The sequence below is a fragment of the Fragaria vesca genome, linkage group LG5 (assembly GCF_000184155.1).
Source record: "Fragaria vesca subsp. vesca linkage group LG5, FraVesHawaii_1.0, whole genome shotgun sequence".
Lineage (NCBI taxonomy): Eukaryota > Viridiplantae > Streptophyta > Magnoliopsida > Rosales > Rosaceae > Fragaria > Fragaria vesca.
In genome coordinates this window covers 17,601,706-17,619,727 of record NC_020495.1, presented here as the reverse complement: position 1 = coordinate 17,619,727, position 18,022 = coordinate 17,601,706, and the positions used below count along the sequence as shown (strand labels likewise).

At 36.0% G+C, this 18,022-nt stretch overlaps 2 protein-coding genes across 2 annotated transcripts; both read left to right on the top strand.

Annotated features, from left to right (window-relative positions):
- The first annotated feature begins 556 nt into the window (after positions 1-556).
- Positions 557-3,303, top strand: LOC101308585 (telomerase-binding protein EST1A-like). Its single transcript, XM_004301518.1, has 6 exons — positions 557-586; positions 718-934; positions 1,057-1,322; positions 1,438-1,560; positions 3,046-3,199; positions 3,272-3,303. The coding sequence occupies exons 1-6, from the start codon at positions 557-559 to the stop codon at positions 3,289-3,291; spliced, it is 810 nt and encodes a 269-aa protein (XP_004301566.1). The 3' UTR covers positions 3,292-3,303.
- Positions 3,304-13,500: 10,197 nt separating this feature from the next.
- Positions 13,501-14,277, top strand: LOC101307996 (putative ribonuclease H protein At1g65750-like). The gene has a single exon (XM_004301517.1). The coding sequence runs from the start codon at positions 13,501-13,503 to the stop codon at positions 14,275-14,277; it is 777 nt and encodes a 258-aa protein (XP_004301565.1).
- Positions 14,278-18,022: the final 3,745 nt, after the last annotated feature.

The following is an 18,022-nucleotide window of genomic DNA, read 5'->3' as shown; positions in this document are numbered from 1 at the left end:
TCTTGTAATTGGAGCCGATTGATCTATGTTTCTTCTTGTTTTTTGCTTCTCCGGATCTCAAATTTTTCTTTATTTCTATGTGCTTTCAAGCTCTTTTTTGTTCACAGTTTTTCCAATTTTTTTTTTTTTTTCTTATAAACCTAGCTATGGTTTCTCGACCCTGTTAAATTAGGGTTTGCTTGGAAACCCAACACGGTCCGAAGCATCGTGACCTTAAGGACTTATTTGGTTCTAGAATTTCGAATTTTACGGGGAGGGGCTAGTCATGGTATATAAAGCTTTCACTGGAATCTAAGGGATGATTTTTATGGTTGAAGCTGTATTTGGTAGATTGTTCCTTCATTATCTGATGTGAGTTTGTTTTTCTTTATTTTCATTTGTGCAGATTTGATGCTGCTTGCGGTTAATCAAACATATTTGATGGATGATGATCACTCAGACTGATAAAATGTTGGGAGCGTGCTCAGCTTTTGTATGACAAGGTATATCTATTCTTCTGGTTAACAGTTTTGAAACTGCATATGTGTGCTGCATGCACTCCATACTTTGTTCTAACATGTCTGGGCTATCAATGTTGGAACTGCATGTGTGTTAAAATTTTACTGTTTACAGTATCGATTTGGAAGACTTACAATAGGAATCTATGTGTGGGCAAGCCTTTTCTTCAGGTTTATGCCTCGTTATCTGCATTCTTTTACACATACGTTTCTTCTACAGATTACTGAGTTGGAGAGCAGGCGTCGAAGGTCTGCCCAAGCGCGAGTTCCATCAGATCCCAATGCCTGGCAGCAGATACGTGAGAATTATGAAGCTATAATTCTAGAGGACCATGCATTTTCAGAGCAACTCAATGTTGAGTATGCTTTGTGGCAGTTACATTACAAGCGGATCGACGAATTGCGTGCACACTTTAGTGCTGCTACGGCTTCTACAGGTTCAAACTCATCACAAAGTTTGAAGGGTCCTACTCGGCCTGATCTTATTACAAAAATAGGATTGCAGTTTAAAACATTCCTTTCAGAAGCGACTGGATTTTAACATGATTTAATAGTGAAGATCAGAGCAAAGTATGGGCTTCCTCTTGGCTATTTGTCTGTGATTCTGAAAATCGAATTGTTATGGATACGGATGGAATGAAATCTGCTGACATGAAGAAAGGTTTGATATCATGTCACCGCTGTTTGATTTACTTGGGTGACCTTGCATGCTACAAAGGACTGTATGGAGAGGGGGACTCCAAAACTCGTGAGTATGCTGCTGCCTCAAGTTACTACTTGCAAGCTGCATCTTGTTGGCCATCAAGTGGGAATCCTCATCATCAGGTGTTGTCTTGTTATTTTTCTTATTACTTTTGTAAACACAATAGCTGCCATTATTTCCGTTGATGTGCTTGCATATGATTTCTGATCTTTCACTGTGATCCTCATTATACTTCAGCTTGCTATACTGGCCTCTCATTCAGGCGATGAGGTGGTCACTGTTTATCGATATTTTCGTAGCCTGGTTGTGGATAATCCCTTTTCAACTGCAAGGGAGAACTTGATTGTGGCATTTGAGAAGGTATTGTCTCTTTATTGTGACATACTGGATGCTTATAGTTGTTTCATTATAATCTCCCTTTTATATTCATTTTCAATTTTGGTTGCTAGTATTAGAAATTATGTTTTTTAATTGTCTTATGAAGTATTTATTTTCTCGACACTGCTACCAATAATTTTTCTGTGTCGTAAGAAACAAGAGATTAGTAACTAGAGAAAGACTACAAATGGAAAAGTAGAGAGAATAGGTTGATTGAGTGCTCATTTTGGAATATTCGAGTCTCAAACAACATAAACTACAACCGCGGCTCCTTTTTCTTCATCTCTCTTAAATTCATTATTCGACATAACATATTGTTAAAAGATTGACTTCACATCAGAAATATCCCAATTTAGATTTATTTTTTAAGGAAACATCATGATAGCTTGGATATTTTCTAGATATAATTGTGTATCTTTCACTTGCATTGGCTTGATTGGAACGGGGATCACTTTGGTATACTTAAGATCCGACTCACCAAATTCCTGTTAAGGATAGATATTTTGCTTCTCTTCTTTGATCTCAGTTCTTTAGTGAAGTAGGGTTAAGCAGATGCCCCTACCCTTTTTCTCTAGTTCAAAGCTATCCAGAAAGGGGTTGTTTGATCTCTCACTTCGGACCTGTGTTTCTGGTGTCACTGACCCTTGTAAACTTGGTCACTCGTGTCTTTTATGTTTGGATATATGTATCTGTGGAATTGGACCTACATAGTAGAAGAATTTTTTTACATTTCTGGTCACGGCTACTCGTAGTAATATATAGTAGCTAGATGTCATCCTGTGCTCAACCATGCTGGTATTTTACCATAGGGGTCTCGATCTGGACTCTTTATTGGGTATAAATTAGGTGTTTGTTTGGAAAGTTTGTGAATATAATGAGCTGGTCTTAAAGTGGATTGAGACCGACTAGATATGAAAAGTGAAGCTTGGAAAGTGAGCTTTAGGTTTGATATAGATGGTGTTGCATCTATATGGATAGTTTGATTTTATCCCAACTGTGAAATTTTTGATTCCTCAAGAACTTATCAGCTGCAGAATTTGTTCTCACTGTAAGTGCCCATGTCAATTGTGGTCCAAAGTTTAGGATATTTAGGTACTGAGACTTGACGTTTCTGTTTTGATATTGTTGCCGGTGATGAAAATTAAAATTATTGCAGGAGGTTAGAGCACAACAATATATCAGGGGAATTGATGTAACTGATCTATTGCCTTAGTGTTACAATGCTGTGAGTAATTTTTGATTTCATTATATGTTTAGCGCAGTTTGATAAGGATTTTAATCAAAATTGGTTGCTTGGAATATTTTATTTGATGCAATATGATTGATGCACTTGAATATATGAATAGTTGCATACTGAGATAGTTATTATCAACTTGGATTTTTCAACTTGGTCATGCTCTTCAAGTTCATTATTGCTGTATCAGTTTTGCAATTTATTCCTTTCATTTAGATATTGTATTTGTGCAGAGCCTTGTGGTAATAATGCAGGATGATATCATAGCTGTAAATTCAAATCGGAAGAAAGAACAATCCAGCATTTGGGACTATTCAAAGTCACACACATCGAATTGCTGCAATGGAACAGCAACAGCAACAACAGTCTGCCTCTATGCAAGCTCTGGTGAGTACTTTTTAGTTCTCCACTTTTTATTTTTGGATCTATTTCGAGATTCTAATATTGCTCTTTGTCCAGGGTTTAATTTGTTCCCATAACTGTGTTATGTGATTCAAATAGAGTTCAAGCCGCTTTGGCCTTTGATATTGGTAAAAAAAAAAAAAATTCCCTCCATTGAAGACCATTTTGTTTTTATTTGTCCATATTTTGAGCAGTTCTAATGTCTCGGTATTTCTTATCCTTTTCTTTTGGTTCTATCCATTTTTTTTTTCATTTTTGGTGTAGAGCCGATGAGATATCTTTTAGTGAAAATATATGGAGAATTTGTTAACATGTCTCTGGTCGAGTTTGGTTGATTTTGGGCGGGATCCAATTTGTTAGTTTCTCAGGTATATTCTTGCTGTTGTTATGCTTGACTTTATTGGCTTTTGCGTTTGCATTTGAATTTTTATTGTGTTTTCATTTGAATTTTTTTTGGTGGCATGAAATTTGGTGTTTGAATGCGAGAGTGCAATATAAATTTTCCCCAGGATGGATTCGTGGGACTATAGATTTGGGAAGTTCCCAATGTTCCTCTGCTCGGATCGAATAGATCAGTTGAGTGCTTTTGAATTTTCAAATTTTTTCATTCTGTTTTTGTATGGTTTTTATATTGTTTGAGATTGAGCTTATCATTTCAAGAACGATAACCGTTCCCATTACCTGATTTGAGCTGATTCAGCGTTTGTCTGTTCCTGTCTAGGACCTCAATGATCGATTGCACCGAATTCCAGTATATAGCTTGCTGATTTGAGTTTCATTTTTAAGCAGTTTTTCAGCTAAAATTACAAACTTTACATACAATGTACTCAAATAAAGAAAACTGTATCGATTATATGGTGACTTCAAAGAAAGAAAACTTTGCTTTCTTCTGCTTGATTTAATTTTCATGTTTGCTTAATCTGAGTATCAATATGATTTTTCTTTCTTCCTTTCTTTTTTTTGCTTTCGAGTGCCACCAGAATACAAATTTGCAGAGATAACTGGACCTGGCTGGAAACTAAATATGGTGAATGTAATTACTAGTTCAATTGCTTTGATCTCCTTTCCAGTTTTTTTTTCACCATCCTCTTATTAAAGTGTAATGTTTTTCTGTTGTTCTTGTCCGGTCGATTGGTATAGCCGTCTGGGTAATTCTTTGTTTGATTTCCGTTTTGGTTTTGGGTTATCATTTGGTTTTCTTTTTTCATGGTAAATTTGAAATTTGGTTATGTGGTTTCGATATATTAGCAATTTGAGATATGTTGGCAATTTGAGATATGGGTATCAAATTTTGGATTGAGACTGCTTTAAAGAGGATTTTGGTAGCTGTGATCGTCAGCGTCTGATTTTCGAGCCAAATTTCTAAAGCTTCTCCTGTTTGTTCAATTTCATGTGAAAAATGAATTTTTGAAGTTTACACTTAGTTTGGGTTTTTGTCTCAAGTCATGTTTATTTACAGTTTTTATCTGATCCATTAGAGTTTTAGAAGATTGGTTTTCGTGCCTGAGAATTGTGCTTCAAACTTAGTGAGAAGTTCCTATTTGTTTGAATTTGTTTCCCTAAGCCCCAGTTTGTAAACCCTATTTTGATAGTACTTATCAATGATACCGAACAACATCTCAATTTGGATCAAACCAATCGGCAAAAGGAAAATAAAAAAAAGGGAAGAGCTTTAACCTTTTCATGACTTCTCTTTATCTTTATAAATTGTGCACCAGTTTTACTTGAGAACCGTTGGGTTCACTCGAATGTTTCCTTAACTTTGATAAGTATTTTTGCTTCCTACCTTTTACTTTTAACTGTTTGGTTTGTTGTTCTGCATGTGTTTTGGTTTGAATCTTAGATGAGGCTATAAGGGGGTTATATTTTTCCATGATTGCTTACTTCTAAGTTTTTTTTTCTTGTTTTTTATATTGTGAATCTGAATTTCGATCTTCTTTGCTCTCTTTTTGAAATTTGAACTGTTTCTAATCTATGTTGATCTCCTTCCGATCTTAACGAAAATTGCAACGCATCATCAGCAAGAATAGGGAAGGTAATTCTGGGTTTTCGGGTTGGGCGTTTGTTTTGGAAAGTTTTTGTGAATATGAAGAGCTGGCCTTAAATTGGATTGGGACCGACTAGATATGAAAAGTGAAGCCTGGAAAGTGAGTTTTAGGTTTGATGTTGCATCTATATGGATAGCTTGATTTTATCCCAACTGTGAAATTTTTGATTCCTCAAGAACTTATCGGCGGCAGAATTTGTTCTCACTGTAAGTGCCCATGTCAATTGTGGTCCAAAGTTTAGAATATTTAGGTACTAAGACATGACGTTTTCGTTTTGACTGTTGCCACTTGACGTGTTCGTTTTGATATTGTTGCCACTGATGAAAAATATATCAGGAGAATATATTTTTGGAGAAAATATAAGGGGAATTGGTGTCATTGATCTATTGCCTTGTGAGTAATTTCTGATTTCATTATATATTTAGCGCAGTCTGATAAGGATTTTAATCAAAATTGGTTGCTTGGAATATTTTATTTGATGCAATAGATTGATGCACTTGACTATATGAATAGCTGCCTACTGAAATGATACTTATTATCAACATGGATTTTTCAGCTTGGTCATGCTCTTCAAGTTCATTATTGCTGTATCAATTTTGCAATTTATTCCTTTCGTTTGTACAGGGCAATGCTGCTGGGAAGGTGATGATTGCTTCTTTACTCTTGTTTTTAGTATTGTAAAGGTTAAAAAACCTATTAGAGTTTGCTGTTAAATGTGCTTAAAATTCTTTTTGGTGATTAATGTGCAGCTATGGAGCTTACTGGAAAAACAATCGCGTTTAGATCCTATAAATCTGGTAAGGAATTCGTCTTTCACAGTGAATTTTATTCACTTTTAGATCAGCAATCCTTTCTTTAAACCAAAATTAATTCAAGCATCTGTTTTGTGGATTATCCTGAGGTAAAGAGATGAACTGAATAATGAGTACAAGTTTGACCGATGGAGTACGAGTTGAGTATTGTAGTCACTTGAATGTTTCCTTAACCTTGATAAGTATTTCACTTCTTTTTTACTTTAACTGTTTGGTTTGTTGTTCTGCATGTGTTTTGGAATTGGATTTTAGAATAAAGGCGGTGCTTTGTGTGTGTGTGAGGCTGTAAGGGGGTTATTTTTTTCAGGTGTGCTTACTTCTCCTAAGTTTGTTATTTTGTTTTTCATATTATGAATTCTTTTGATCTTCTTTTGATATTCGAACTGTTTCTGATATAATTACCTGCCCTATTGTTATTTTCCTCGTTCAAATGCTGGACTACTTGGATGAAGGAGCTTAGGCCATCCAAGAAGCTCAACTTTTTCATCTGGAACAAATTCAGGTAGCCGGCTTATCTCTACAAGGTTGTTGTCTATTTACTTAAGATACCTCGATAATTATGTTTTTGATCAATTGCACATTTTGGTTTTTATGTAATTCTAGATTCAGGCCTGCTTATTCAGCTTGCAACTATTCTAAAATGTATCGTCTTTTCTTTCAACTTTAATTACAATGTTATTGTTTTTTTTGTGGCTTAGCTTTATGGTTTGAATGGTGTGTTTTACAGTGTTACCATACTCAATTGGCTATGTATATTAGAAATTTGATAAGAAATTTTTGTCTCCGTATGTTCATTGTATAAATTTTAAGGCTAACTATTTATTTTTTGATTTTGCTGGTAGATTTTGGTTGCTGTTGCTGTGCCTATATGTGGATGGTCTCTATAATTCAGGCTACTTTTTTCTTTCGTTGATTTAGTGTTTTTTGATTTGAATAGAATAAAAAGGAAGTAAAAGGAGTGGAAAGATATTGTAACATATGTGGATAGTTTTACAGATTATGAGTATGCGTATGTGTTTTAGCTTCATTCAAATTTGATAGGTTTGGTGATGATCATGTAGTAGAATGTTAATGGATGACATTTGCATACTGAGAATCACATCCATATTTACATCTAATTATGCATTTCCTATTGTCCATCACATCCATATTTACATATAATTATGCATTTCCTATTGTCCATCTTTGAAATATATCATATTGCCATCATCTGCTTGCATTTTTTGTGTGAATTAGAACAGAAATAAACGGAGAAGAATAATAGGGCTTCAAATACTTTGTACATGTAAAAATAAAATAAAATTCTGATGATGAGCTGCAAAAATGGTTGCTCTTTTGCCTTCTAAATGGAGAAGCTCCATTGCATTGTTAAGAAGGATTGCTGCTATATTATAATGTAGATAGATTTTTCCATCTTGAGATACGATAGGAGGACTTTCAGCTTTTATGAGGTTAAGAATTTAGGATTGCAATCTTGTATGCAATGTGATTAAATGAGTACTGTATGGATGATGTCCTCTTTTGATATGTGAGTTTGAGTGTTATTATTTATTCACATGACCAGTTGGATTTTGGATTGGGTCTTGCAAATACTTATATTTTTTTTGCAGGTTCGGTGAAGGTTGTTGGGACTCAATTCCGTATTGAAGGTCTGTGTTCTGTTTATTTTACTTTTCACATTGGGTGTGATTGCAGACCTTTTGATAACTCACATTAGGATTTAGCTGTTCATCAGAAATATATGCACAGATAAAATGCATGCAACGCAATGCATCTAAAATTGATTGAAAATCCAAAATCTACCCGTTGAATGTTAATGATGACAGTTCTGAGCAAAAATATTTAGTTGCAGATTTGATTGCTGTGTATGGCCAAAAACAATTTACATCCGGTATATGCAAACAAGATATGTTTTCTAGCCAAATCCGATGACATGAAATGTCGATGGGAAAGTTTCTGTGCCCCATTTGTAATCTCTTACACAACTTAATGATTGATTTTACAGGTACTTTTATTTGGGATTATTTGATGCTGAGAACGACGCAGAAGGTACGTGTTTGCAAAGCTGCAGATACAGATACCGATACAGATATTGAATTTATTGGTCTAAAAACAATTAGTTGAAGATTGGAGTGAGAATTGATGTACATTTTTTTGTAGGGCCTATGACAAAGCTGCAATCAAGTATAATGGGAAATAATATGTGCTAACATTGATCCTAGCAACTATGAGAGTGAGCTGAACTCAACTGATAATTAATTAATTTAAATTGTAGTAATTCATCTTAATTTTGGCAAATAATCAGATACTAAAACTCTGGATTGCTTCGTTTGGTCTAATTCTTCCTTCGTTTTCCGGCGAATTCGTTAAGTCTTCTTTTCTGAAGTGGTGGCGACGTCGGTCTTCATGTTCTCCGCCCTTCCACTCGGAAGCGGCGGAGTTTCTGATACTTTAATGTTACAGCGCAAACGTACCAAATCTGGAAACGATATTTCTTCAGATCTAGAAAATCTACGTATGGAGTAATTAGATTCTTCCTGTGTTCAACCTCCTCAGTCTCTACCCTCTCTGAGCTACGCATCTATGCTTAAGAATCCTATTGACCGATTTCAAACAACGATGACGGAGGACTTCAATTTCTCTAATGCTGATTGCAGCTACTCTCAAGGCAAGCATGGTTTGAATGTTTGCTTCTCTGAGAAGGTCCATAACAAACTGGATTTTGGATGGCGCTGCTCTGTCATCATCAAGCTTATGGGTAAGCCTAACTCTACAAATTCTTTCGATTTCATTCTTAAGAGTCTAAGACGCAAATGGCAGACTAAAGGAGGTTGGCAACTTGTGGACTTGCCTAATGATTATTTCATTTCAAGTTTAATCTAGAAGATGACATGAATAAGGTTTTATGTGGAGGGCCTTGGATTATCGCTGGTCAGACCTTGATTGTTAGGAAATGGAGCTCAGATTTTAATCCTGAAACTGATGTTATTGGCAAAATGGAACTGTCGACTCGAATATGTGGTTTACCTGTTAAATTTTTAAACCCTATGCTATTGAGAAAATAGGCAAAATCCTAGGTGATGTTGTTAAGGATGATCCAATCACTTTAGGCCAAGCTAGAGGCAAGTTTGCAAGAGTCTGTGTTGAAGTGGATTTAGGTAAACCTCTTAAGCCTTTTGTGGAAGTGGAGTCAGTTGCCTACAGTGTCATTTATGAAGGCATTTCTCTTATTTGCTTTGAGTGTGGTTGCTTTGGTCATTCCAAAGATAAGTGTCCTTCTATTATTGTCTCTCCTGCTGTGAATCCTTCCTCAGGTGACCCTAATTGCTCTTCTGCAACTTCTAATTCTGCTGGAAATGTTGAGATGACTAATGAGATGGAGGCTCGCAATGAGATACCCTCAGTAATTAAGGACGATATGGGCTCCTGGATGCTTATGAACTACAGAAATAAGAAGAAAGCCTCTAAGCATGGAGGTACTGTGAAAAGTCCTATCAAGGGCTCAAGATTTTCTGTCCTTCACGATGAAATTGCCAATGCTACTAATGAACCTGGAACCATTGCTGACTCTTCAATAAACCTTCCAGCTCCTCCTATTGTTAAACTTTGGACCAGCTTCAAAGACAAGCAGAAGAAAATGGAAGCTCCTACTTCTAAAGCTACTCCCTCAGCTACTGGTATGTCTAAATCTTCTACTATGAATGCTTCTTCTGGAAAAAATTCTTTTCGTGGTAATGATAATTCTACTTCTAGACTGCCTTTGGTTGACCTGTCAAATGTTCATTCTGGTATTGTTGCTAAGTCTGCTATGAAGTATCAGAGAAAAGTGAAAGTTTCTACCCTTCCCTCTGCTAAACACCAATCTTCTATTTCTAAAAAGCTTTCTCTTGAGAATGCTGATAATGTGTTTAGCTCTAGAGTTTCTGATATTTTTGGTCATTGCCCCCCTGATGACCATATGGTTGAGAGTAATACTTCCTTACAACCTGAACAGGATTCCTCTTGTTTTGTTGAGAAAGTCTTTACTGATAATAGTAATTTGACAGTGAATGAAAACCTTTCTTCCTCTCTTGAGGAGGAGATGGTCAATGCTTAATTTGGACCTTGTCCTACCCTTTCCTCTTGATTTAATGGATCACATCCTTTTTTGGAATTCTAGAGGTGCTGGTAGTGACAAATTTAGGTCTTCTATCCAAGACCTGGTTAAGATGAACAATGTTGACATTTTATTTATCTGTGAACCTAGAATTCAGTTCAAAGGTGCTAAAAAATTCCTTCTCTCTCTTGGTTTTACTGATTTTGTTGTGAGAGAGGCCAATGGTTTTTCTGGAGGAATATGGCTTCTATGGAATAAAAACAAAGTGGATATTGATATTGTGGATTCAAACTTTCAGTCTATTTCTGCTAAAGTTTCTTGGATTGGTTCCTCTCCTTGGCTTTTAACTGGTGTGTATGCCAGCCCTTGTAATACTTCTCGGAGCAGCTTGTGGAGTTATTTTGACCCTATTTCTCAGAAATTTGGCTTTCCTTGGGTTTTATTGGGTGATTTCAATGAGTTACTTTCTTATGCTGAGAAAATTGGTGGTTCTAACCATTATAGATTTGGAGGAATGAGAGATTGGGTCTCTAGATATGGTTTGGTGGACTTAGGATACCAAGGTGCTGATTATACTTGGTCAAACAATGCTGTTAAGGAGAGGTTAGATAGAAGCTTTTGCAATAGTGATTGGAGGATTTTGTTTCCTGATGCGTGTCTGAATCACCTAGCTAGAATGAAATCTGACCATTGCCCCGTCTTGATTAAACTTTTTCCTAGTATTAGAGGGTCCAGAAAGAATTCTCCATTCAGATTTTAATGAGAATTACTTTGACATGGTGTCTGAGACTTGGAATAATTGCTCTGGTGATTTACTTTCTAAAACTAGCAATCTGGCTAATTCTCTGATTGATTGGAATAAAAATGTTTTTGGGAATATTTTTAAGCAGAAAAGAATTCTTAATGCAAGAATTCATGGTATTCAGAAATGCTTAGGAAGAGGGCATAACCTGTTTCTTCAGGATCTTGAGAAGAAGCTTATTGCTGATTATGAAAAGATTAGAGATGCTGAGGCTATCTTCTGGAAACAAAAATCAAGGGATAAATGGCTCAGAGAGGGTGACAGGAATACTAAATTCTTTCATCTAACTACTATTGTTAGGAGAAGAAGAAATAAAATAGATGGTCTTTACGATGCTAATGGTGTCTGGACAACTGATATGACTGGAATGCAACAAATTGCTGTGGATTTCTTTCGGAAACTTTTTACTGCTGAGCCTGTTGAAGATTTAAGGGTGATTATTCCTTTGTTCCCTGAAATACTTGATGCTGATATGGTAAGAATGAACAGACCTATCACTGAGCATGATATTCACAGTGCTTTATTTAGAATTGGTAAATTTAAAGCTCCAGATGTTGATGGTTTTCCTGCTCTCTTTTTTCAACAACACTGGAACTTATGTGCAGCTGAGATAATTAGTGTTGTTACTCAGGCTTTCTCTTCTGGTTCTTTTCCTCCTAGCTTGAATCATACTTTAATCACTCTTGTTCCTAAGGTCCCTTCTCCTCAGGACATGCAGTTCTTTAGACCTATTAGCTTATGTTGTACTGTTTACAAGATCATCTCTAAGATAATTGTGGATAGAGTGAGACCCTTGCTTAGAAAATGGATTAGTCATAATCAGGTAAGCTTTGCCCCTGGTAGGCATATCTCTGATAACATTATGATTGCTCAAGAACTTTTGCATAAGTGTAAAAACTCCAAGGGTGTTAAAGGTTTTATGGCCTGGAAGGTTGACCTGTCAAAAGCTTATGATAAGCTTAATTGGAACTTCATTGAGCAAGTTTTGAATGAGGTAAAGCTTCCTACAAATTTTGTGAAAATAATCATGAGTTGTGTCTCTACTGCTAGTTACCAAATCATTGTGAATGGGGAGCTATCTAACTCTTTTAGTGGTAGTAGAGGTATCAGGCAAGGAGATCCTTTATCTCCTTACCTCTTTGTTCTTTGCATGGAAAAGTTATCCCACTCTATTCAGACTGCTGTTGAAATGGGGCATTGGAAACCCATTCAAGCTTCTCATTCTGGTCCTCATATCTCTCATCTTTTCTTTGCGGATGATTTGATCCTTTTCTCTGAAGCTAGTTCTACTCAAGCTACTGTGATGAAGGAGGTTATGAACTTATTTTGCACTCTTTCAGGTCAGTCTGTTAGTTTTGAAAAGTCCATGGTTTATTGCTCTCCAAATGTAAGATATCCTCTCTTGCCAAAAATATCAGCAGAATTTGTGGCTCTCCCCTGACTGCAGTCCTTGATGTATACCTTGGAATGCCTCTTATTCACTCTAGAGTTTCTGCTTCCACTTATGCCAACTTGGTGGATAAGGTGCAATCTAGACTTGCTAGTTGGAATAGTAAAACTTTGAATATGGCAGGTAGACTTACTCTAATCCAATCTGTGGCCTCTTCAATCCCTGTCTATGCTATGCAAACTGCTAAACTCCCCATTAGTATTTGTGATAGTTTGGATAAACTGAATAGAAATTTCTTGTGGGGTGATTATGATCAAAAGAGGAAAGTCCACTTAACCAATTGGGATATGGTTTGTAGGCCAAAATGTTTTGGTGGCCTAGGAATTAAAAAATCGACCGACATGAACAAGGCAATGCTTGCAAAGGCTAGTTGGAGAATGATACAAAATGATAAGGGTTTATGGAATGAAATTTTCCAGAGAAAATACCTCCATTCTGATTCTATTTTACAGGAAAACTATAAGAAGCCAACAAAGTGCTCCAGTACATGGTCTGGTATTGTGTTTGGTGCAGACTTGGTGAAGAAAGGGATTCAATGGAGAGTAGGGAATGGATGCACTATTAAGTTCTGGACTGATAAATGGTCCCTATGTGGTATATTGGAAAATCTTGCTTTGAATCATGATGTTATTGATTTACATGCTGTTGTGAGAGATTTTTGGATCGGAAGAATGTGGAATGTGGATATGTTGATGGTTCATTTACCTACTGATGTGGTGCATGTTATTACTACTATTCCTATTGCTGTTGGTGATTTGCAGGACAAGATTATTTGGGGAAAACTTCCTCTGGGATCTTTTCTGTTAAATCTGCCTATCAGCTAATCTGTGATGAGTCTGGTTACCAGAAGTATGTATGGATGAAGAATTGGTCTATGCATATCCCTCCAAAGCTGAAAATTTTCCTATGGACCTTTGTTTCGAGCAAGTTATTAACTAATGTGCAGAGATCTCATAGACGATTGACTGGTAATTCTTCTTGTAAGCATTGTGTTGGTATTTCTGAAACCATGCTTCATCTTTTTCGGGATTGTCCTAAGGCAAGGCTAATTTGGAGCTCTTTTAATATTCCTGCGAACATGTTGGCCACCTTTACTTTAGATTGGGATGGATGGCTTTTTGCTAATCTTATGCAAAATGGTTATCACATTCACAATTTAAGTTGGAATGTTTTCTTTGTTTTCTGCTGCTGGTTTATATGGAAATGGAGGTGCAAAAGTATTTTTGATGACAGGTACCAATATCCTTATAATCCTGCTGATATCATCCTTGGTTATGCTACGGAATGGACTAAGGCTATGGCTAAGCCTAATATGCAGCTGCTGAAACATGTTAAAAACCTCTCTTGGATTAAGCCTGCTGATGGGTTTTACAAGCTAAATGTGGATGGTTCAAGATCAAGAAATGGGGACATTGGTGCTGGAGGTGTTACAAGGGATGGAAGTGGGTGTTGGAAGAATGGCTTTATGATTAACATTGGTTCTGGAGATGTGCTCCAAGCTGAGGCCTGGGGTCTTTTTTATGGCATTCAATTGGCTTTAGACATGCAAATTTCCAATTTGGAAGTGGAGTCAGATTCTGCTGTTCTCATCAATCTTCTGCAGAATTATGATAGTGAATCACCCTCTGGGCACCATTGTGACAAATTGCAGGTCTATGCTTCAACATTTTGCCTCAGTCCATGTCAAGCATATTCACCGAATATGGTTGCTGATTTGCTGGCCAAGAACAGTACTCTCAATGCTCAAGGCATCTGTTATCTTTATGAGCCCCCTGCTATTGTTATTGAAGCTCTCCTTGATGATATTGTGGGAGTTGCTAGGTGTAGAAGTTTTAGAACCAGTAGTACTGGTTAGTTTCTTGTTGTAGTTTCTTTGTTCTGGGCCTTTGGCCTCATTCTTAACCCAAAAAAAAAAAAAATTCATTCAGATATTGTATTTGTGCATAGCCTTCCGGTAATAATGCAGGAGGATATCATTGTCTGGATTTGAGCTTTAAATTCAAACCGGAAGAAAGAACAGCCCAGCATTTGGGAAAATCAAAATCACACACATCGAATTGCTGCAATGGAACAACAACACCTGTCTGCCTCTACGTTATTCGACTCCAATTGCAGGAACAATCAGAGTATTTCGGCCGAAAGGTTCTTATTTGACTGTGACTTAATTTCTTTCTAAATTCCACGCTATCACTAATTAAATTTTGGTGTGCTTAACTTTTTGCTATTCTCATTAAATAGCCTAGATTCCTCTTATCATTTTGTTTTGACTAGTTGCACATTTTGGTTTTTATGTGGTTTTAGATTCAGGTTTGGTTTGAGATTTTATATCGACACGAGTCTATACATGAAGAGGAAGGTGTTGGGGCCATTGAGATCGATCAGCAAAATAAGAATGTGAACTGTTAAAGTGAAAGAGAGAATAATATTTGGGTTTGTGCATGTCTTGTATGCTTTTTATTTTTCGATCTGTTTCGAGATTCTAATATTGCTCTTTGTCCAGAGTTTAATTTGTTCCCATAACTGTGTTATGTGATTCAAATAGAGTTCAAGCCGCTTTGGCCTTTGATCTTGGTAAAAAAAAAATATCCCACCCTTGAAGACCATTTTGTTCTTATTTTGTCCATACTTTGAGCAGCTCTAATGTCTCAGTATTTCTTATCCTTTTTTTTGGTTCTATCCATAATTTTTTTTTTTTCATTTTCGGTGGAGCCGATGAGATATCTTTGAGTGAAAATCTATGGAGGATTTGTTAACATGTGCCTGGTCGAGTTTGGTTGATTTTGGGCAGGATTCAATTTGTTAGCTTCTCAGGTATTTTCTTCATGTTGTTATGCTTGACTTTATTGGCATTTGCGTTTGCATTTGAATTTTTATTGTGTTTTCATTTGAATTTTGTTTGGTGGCATGAAATTTGGTGTTCGAATGCAAAGAGTGCAATATAAATTTTCCCCAAGATGGATTCGTGGGACCATAGATTTGGGAAGTTCCCAATCCTCTGGGACTATAGATTTGGGAAGTTCCCAATCCTCTGCTAAGATCGAATAGATAAGTTAAGTGCTTTTGAATTTTCAAATTTTTTCATTCCGTTTTTGTGTGGTTTTTATACTGTTTGAGATTGAGCTTATCATTTCAAGAAGGATAACCGTTCCCATTACCTGATTTGAGCTGATTCGGCGTTTGTCTGTTCTGCAGTCTAGGACCTCAATGATCAATTGCACCGAATTCCAGTATATAGCTTGCTGATTTGATTTTCATTTTTTAGCAGTTTATCAGGTAAAGTTACAGTTTACATGCAATATACTCAAATAAAGAAAACTGTATTTCTTTCTTTTTGAGTTGAAATTATATTTTGTCAAATCAAACAACTCATTGGTCAATTTGTCAATCTCTTGAACTGTGTTGTGCAAATAAGAGATACATTTGGTGTAATGGTCAAGTTGAATAGAGATACATTTGGTGTAATGGTCAAGTTTAATTGAGATACTTTTAATACCAATGCGTTAGCCCATCACACAAGCTCTTCATTTAAAAATAAGAGATACATTTGGTGTAATGGTCAAGTTTATTAAATTGACACAAATACTAGATATACCACAACTTGAACTTGCACAAGCTTTTTCCATGCAGGTTTCTTTTCCAAAATGAGGGTTTTTTGCATGTGTTTCTGATAGTGACACATGCGCCTTTGTTAGTATAGCCTTGGATTGAGGTTTTGAAAATTCATGTTTTTGTTTTCTGTCATATTGGTAATGAAGTTTCTGTCATATTTTTATATATGACAACTCCTATTGGATTATTTCCATTCTCAATTTTTAACTAATATAAATTTTTCTGTTATACACATTCTGTTTGTTCTGTAGTTTGACATCTGGATACAATTGCAACAGCTTGGTATGCTTTTTTATGTGTCATAATTTCAATCTTCCACTAATTTCTATAATATATGTAATCTATTGTTAATGAAACTATTAACTTTTAGGGTTAATGTATATGGGGTTTACTTGAGGCAATCAACATATATTTGAATTTGTTATAATTTTCTATCTGTGTACGATGATCCTCAAAAATACTGAACTAGAAAACACAAGCTGTGAGGCAGTCAAATAATTATTGAATTTATTAAATAGGAGAGTAGTATAGAGTAATTACTTGGGACTGATACTCATCACATCAACAAATTTAATTTTGTTATTCATTTCGGCTTTTTCTCACCTTAATTTCATGATACTATTGAATATTAGGAATTCGCTCCAAGTATATCCGTGTTGATTTTTTCTGTTCAAGTCCTTCATCTTTTTCACACTTGATATCTCTCACTGATATTTCTGTTTATTTTTTTTTTCTATTTCTTTTTTTCAAGTCCTTCCTCTTTTTCGCACTTGATATTTCTCACTGATATTTTTTTTTTCTTTTTTTCAATCCCTTCCTCTTTTTCGCCAATTCCGACTCCGACGAAGACGACGGCTCCAGGAAACGCCGCAAAGACAGAATGGCCGACTTCACAAATCCCTTCAGCTTTGTCTCCACCGGCGTCGTCATGCCCAACCAGGAAGCTGAGAACCATTTGAAGCAGCGAACTGGCGAGACATGAACCGCGCTCCTACATCAGGTTTTTCTGTGTTTTTAAGGTAGATCTGCTCTTCTTTTGTTGTACTTTACTTGCTTCTCTTCCTTTCAGTTGCAATTTACTATTTCTATTCCCCGTGTTTTTTTGTTTGATTTTCATAGAGTTGATTATGAATTTGATGAGATTCAATTGGTGTTGTTTATATTTTTCCTACATTTTCCCTACATTTTCGTTTTGATTTCAAGTTAGCTTGATAGTATTCCATCACTGTGTGGTTTATGCGTCAATTTTATAGTACAGTACGTCCACCACTTGCAGTACTGCCTTGATTTCTAGTTATGAGTTCAAATACTTCCCGACTTGAGATGGTGAAAGTCGTGTTAGTTGCTTAGTTTGAATTATGAGGATGTTAAAACCCTTTCCCTTAAAAAGATAGATTTTGCGTAGTTGGAACTATAATATGTTTCATTAGTATATGTGTCTTTACTCATCAAATACATTTAAGAGATCAAGATATAGTCAAATACCCTTCTCTTTACGGACTATTGACGAAAGAAGCCGGCGAATCTAGGGCTGGGCTCCGGCAACGACGATACCCGTAATACCAAGGTAAAGTAATTCGATTTCTAGCTGATCGATTGTGTGGGTTCTTCAAAATTGAATCCAGATTTTGAGATTTTGTTTATTTCATGATGATTGATCAAGTACTTTTGATGGTGGATATTCTTTGCAATGAATTTGATTTCCGTTTGAGATAGCTTGCTGAAGCAGCCCAAGGTGTTCTTAAGGTAATCTTTTCAACTTCAATTTTATTTTGTCATAAATAGCTATTCAATCCAATTTGTGGTTCATTATGTATTCGATTTTGATGTGAATTTGGTGTGTTGGTTTTCTGGGTTTTCGGCTTATTGGTGGTGCTGGGATAAGAGGATCTTAAGGTAGTCTTTTCTACTTCAATTTTATTTTGTCATAAAGAGCTATTCTATCCAATTTGTGGTTCCTTATGTGTTTGATTTTGATGTGAATTTGGTGT